Below are 5,357 nucleotides of genomic sequence, written 5' to 3' on the forward strand. Positions count from 1 at the left end.
AGCAAGTTATGCACCTGTTTCTAAAATAAAAGCATCACCCTCTGTGTTCTTCCGCTCCCTTGCCAAAATGGTGCAATACATCCAAGATGTGGTACAGTATTTTTAATCCACAACAATTATTAAGAAAATACGATGCATGTCATATACCAAAACACCCTACTTGCGCTGAAGTGCAACATAAAATAAATGATAAAGACACAAAGGTATTCTGCTCAACATGTTTAGTCTGGATAGAAAATATTAATTTGAGACTGAATCTGCAAATAGAAGAAGAAGAAGAAGAAGAGAAAAATGAACAGGATATGTGTTAGGATGCAGAGGAAATCATTGATGCAACATATGATGCCATTCAGCAACATCCTTACGAAGAAATAAATAATCAGATGGAAACAAATAATATACCCAAGAGACTCTACCCAGACCTACATACTTTTAGGGAAGAGCAAGAAAAAGAAAAACAGAAAAGAAAGATATAGTCTGCAATTTACTGAAGAGAGGGAATTGCAGATTTGGTGAAAGATGCTACTACAAGCATCCACAGATATGCCATAATTATGAAATATATGATAAATGTGCATATTTAGATGGATATGGAGACAAATGCAGAGATCTCCATCCAAAAATATGCAAAAACCTGAAAGAAGGAAAAAAATGCAAATTCAACAAAAATTGTCGAAATATGCATCTTGCAACCATGATTGAAAGTCAGAAATTTCAAAAGCAAACAGACAAGAAAAATGAAAGCAAAAAGGAAACAAGAAAAGAAACAAAGAAATAAGCCGAGTATATACCACGCTATGCACAAGAGGCCCCAAGATATGATACCTTTCAACCTAAATATGCACAATTAGAGATAAACTACAAAGAATGCATCTATATTGCCAGGTGTTGGTGCAGATATGGGGATAATTGCAGGTATACACACAAAAATAAATATGAAGGCGAAATAGAAAATATAATAGAAAAATTGGATTTTTTAATGACAGAATTCCTGGAAATGAAAAAAAGAACATCAAATCAGAACAGGAAGGAAACATGGAAGAATCCATATTATCACCAATATTAGATAATGGGGATGAAACAAAAATCATCATAGTGATGAATGCACAAGGTTTAGTCACAGGTAACTCTAAAAGGAAAATAGAGTTCTTAGAAGAAATAACCAAGATTGAAAAAAATAGATATATTAAACATAAGTGAAACATGGTATTCCCAAGAGACTGGCAGTGATGACCAGGTAAAGGGTTTCCAAACATATAGATCTGACAGAACAAATAGGAATCAAGGGGGAAACGCAATATATGGAAGGGACATAAATCAAGGAAAAGTCTGTGAAAAATACAGCAACACAAAATGTGAATTGATTGCGGTAGAATTTGGATATGAAAAATTAGTGAATATTGTAGTTTACAGACCCAGAAATACTAAGGACTTTGACATGATAATAGAAAAAGTAGATGATATATGTAGAAACCATAAAGGCTGGAATATACTATCCGGAGATTTTAACTTTCCTTTCGTGGATTGGAAAGAATTGATAGAAGGAAGTGGTTGTATACATACATATAAAAAAAGAGAGTAATAGTAGCGCAGAAGATAAGAGGCAGTTTGAAAAGCTTCAAGATATGCTATTAGAACATAATATGCAACAATAAACCACATACCAACAAGAAAGGACAGTCCTAGATTCAGTATTTGTGAATGAGGTGAATTATGTTAAAGAAATAATAGTGTATAAAACGAGAATTTCAGACCACAATGTCATAGAATTAATAGTCCATTCCAAAGCAAGTGAACGCAGAGATAAACAAAGCACAAAACGATGGGAAGGATATGGAAAATATAATTTTTATGGTTAGAATATAAAATGGTCAGAAATAAATGAAGATTTGAACAAAGATTGGAAAAATGTATTCGTAAGTGATAATATACAGGTAAATACGGATATACTGTACAAAATACTGGAGAAAATTGTTGAAAAATATGTACCCCCCAAAAAAAAAAAAAAAAATAAACATCAGACATGCATGCCAAGAGACTGATGGATCTTATTTCAGAAAATTAGGAAGTGGAAGAAAACTCTTGCAAAAGAAAAAAATGTATGGAAAATGATGGAAATGAAAAGTAAGATAGAAAAGGAAGAAAACAAGATTATGCAATCGAAAAAAAATGAAAAAAGGGAATTAGAAGAGAGAACACTTCAAAATATAAAGAAAAACCCCAAAGTACTTTACTCCTATGCAAAAAAGATGAATAAAGGGAGATTAGCATTAGGCCCTCTAAGAATTGAAGGACGGTTAACGAATAAAAAAAAGGAAATATGCAACATATTAGCAGAAAAATATAAGAGTGAATTCACACCAAGAATTGCGAATTAGAATAATGAAACAGAAATGAGAGAAGAAAATATTGAATATCTAACGAATATAGATATTAATGAAGCAAATATTGTGCAGGCTTGAGCGAAATTAAAAGTGGATCAGCGGCCGGGCCAGATGGAGTTCCAGCGATTTTGTTAAAAACTGCACACACTATCATGAAGCCGCTTGGAATACTGCTAAGACAAAGTGTAGATATGAGCGAGATATATGTTAAACATAAATTAGCATATATAACCCCTATTTTCAAAAGTGGACCAAGACTAGAGGCAAGCAATTATAGACCTGTTAGTCTAACATCTCATATTATGAAAGTGTATGGAAGGGTAATAAAAAAGAAAATAATGAGTCATTTGGTTAAAAATAATTTGTTTGATATAGGTCAACACGGTTTTGTGGCCGGAAAAAGTACACAAACCCAACTGATGGCACACTTTTGTCGACAGCTTGCCCATGAAGGACTTGATGACTAGACGTGATGCCCCTATTTAGCCAATTCCCTATTATCAAAAACGTTATCAACAACTCCATTTCTGATGAAGGGAACAATCATACAGCGTTGTTTGAAATGGAGGTGAATGCTCTAGGACATCAATGACCACCTGGCCACATGCCTGGTTAATGAATAAGCCGCCCACCACATATCTATGCCACTCCACACCCGTGCACCAACCAATTCGTTCAACAGCCACTTATTGATATCCCTCCTCCTCAGTTGTGCTACTGTAATTCCATATTCAGGGCTGCTGCTAAGAAATGTGCAACCTGATGTCTATGGTAAAAAAATGTGTAAGTAGGCTGTTGCTGTGTCTTCCCCATTAAACAATTTCTTTTTACATGATTCAGGATCTAATGTATGCTTTCTGGCATACACTGGTGTATGTTATCTTTTGCCACGTTCCCCATCATTCCAAGAATGCAGATGTCCACCTCGTCGCCGTCAGCAGATCTGCCATCCTCACCTGATTTACAAGATGCTGACATTGTCGTTTGGAGGTGCCCAGTACTGCCTCTCATTGTTGCAGATTTCACTATTTGGATGAATATATTAATTATTTAGGAGATGCGAAGAGCTGTCATCACCTAGAATTGACTGAAAGCTGCGGTAAAGCCCAGTGATCAGTATTGTGACATTAGTGTGTTTACGAGTTTTTTAACTTAGACTTTATTTATGATTGAAAATCTTGTTTGCTCGGCCATTAATAATCCCTATAATAATATTAATAACAACAATAATTCTAATAATTTTAATAATAAAAATGGTATTATAAAAATAATAATTTTAATGTACCCAAAAACTAGCTGTTTCACTGTAATAACATCTTCCTCTAGGGAGTACTGGCTACCTTGGCTTTACCGAACTATAAGCATACTTACTCGAACAACTACACTTAGTTAATAGCAGCTATAACACATCCACACCTTTGACACCAGCTCGCCTCGACATTACGCACCACATCAGCACACTACCACACACTTACATCCAGCTCTTCACTTTATATCCCGATATTTCTGCCCAGAACTATGCCAGACACTCATGGTTCCTGACAAGCACAGTATCTACACCATATCAAGATAATGAAGCCCCCATTGTTTGCAAGATTCAGACATATGGCCCCATACCATCTGGCAGCTGCTGAATGCACATTTCCTGATATAGATGAAATGGACATTTGTCAAAAGGCCTCATACCCTTGGTTGACACCCCTACACCTTATACTGAAGAAGGATGGATCCCTATGTCCTTGCCGGGATTATAGGCATCTTAACAAACAGAAGAAACCAGACAACTAACCCTTCTCCCGACTTCCTTGACATCACCACCAAGCTTCATAGTGATAAAGTATGGGGTATTATCAGGTGGCCATGAACCCTGAAGATATCCACAAGACCCCCATCATCACTCCTTTGACTCGTATGCTTTCAATTACTCCTGCTTTAACCTCTGTAATATAGGGGCTTTATTCTAACGACTTGTAGACAGCATCTTATGGGCCCTGCTAGACCCCCACAAACCTCCACAGACCTCCACTTCTGCGTATGTTACATAGATGACACTGTTTCATGGGAGAAGCTATGACATGCACATAGGAGCTATGTAATGCACATATAGCAAGCAACTCGGAAACAAATAAAGAAAATTGTTACACAAAATTTTGCAGTTCATTGAATATCTTATTCATGATCTTGATCTCAGTCTTAGGCACCGCCATTCAGTTAGTTCTCTGTGTATATGTTGCATAAAATTTTTCATAGTTCTTACCAGCCTCTGCATTCAGATCTTCCCTGACTGTACCATCCTATATGTATTGGTGTGCTACTGTTATAAGCACACATTGAGTATGTGTTGCTTCAGATGTGTGTAACTGGATAACAGAATACATCTTATTAGCTTTAAAGTATTTATTCTATAAAAACAACAGAGTTAAACATCTCCATCACTGGAGGAAGCTGGGTTGGTCAGATGACCAATTCTGGTGAAGTATAGATATGAACTGACTAACTTATCGATATCACAGATATCGTATGCTTAGTTTATATTAGATTCGTCACAAACTCGGAAGACACCTGCATCCGGTGACGTCACAAACTTTCACACGCTGAGACAATGTGTTGACGTTTAAGAAAAATGTCACATTGTCGAGGTTTGCATTGTACGTCCTGTTTATGATTTGAATGACTACAGCAAGTCCCACGGCTAGCTCCTTCATCCAACATGACATATTACGTCATGTGTTTTAAACATGTAATATTAACTATTCTAATTATTACATAAGCTCGGCCAGCTATCTCAATTTTTTCACAAAAATTTAACAACAAGCCAAAACATGGTTACTAGGTGTGACTGGACATATGTATTATTCTTTGTTTAACTTTAGCCATAATCAACCGAGGACGAATGTCCAAATAGGCACATCAAAAAATAATAACAATAATGCATATGAAAAAGATATTACCAAAGCAAAAAGAAAAATGCAT

At 35.8% G+C, this 5,357-nt stretch overlaps 1 protein-coding gene across 1 annotated transcript in view; it reads left to right on the forward strand.

Moving 5' to 3' along the window:
* LOC137651642 (proteoglycan 4-like) overlaps window positions 1-4,018 on the forward strand; it is a 27,152-nt gene extending 23,134 nt beyond the window's left edge. The window contains exon 3 of the mRNA XM_068384861.1: window positions 3,774-4,018. Within this exon, the coding sequence (XP_068240962.1) occupies window positions 3,774-4,018 (245 nt within the window). The remainder of the gene's footprint in view (window positions 1-3,773) is intronic.
* Window positions 4,019-5,357: the final 1,339 nt, after the last annotated feature.

The sequence above is a fragment of the Palaemon carinicauda genome, chromosome 13 (assembly GCF_036898095.1).
Source record: "Palaemon carinicauda isolate YSFRI2023 chromosome 13, ASM3689809v2, whole genome shotgun sequence".
Lineage (NCBI taxonomy): Eukaryota > Metazoa > Arthropoda > Malacostraca > Decapoda > Palaemonidae > Palaemon > Palaemon carinicauda.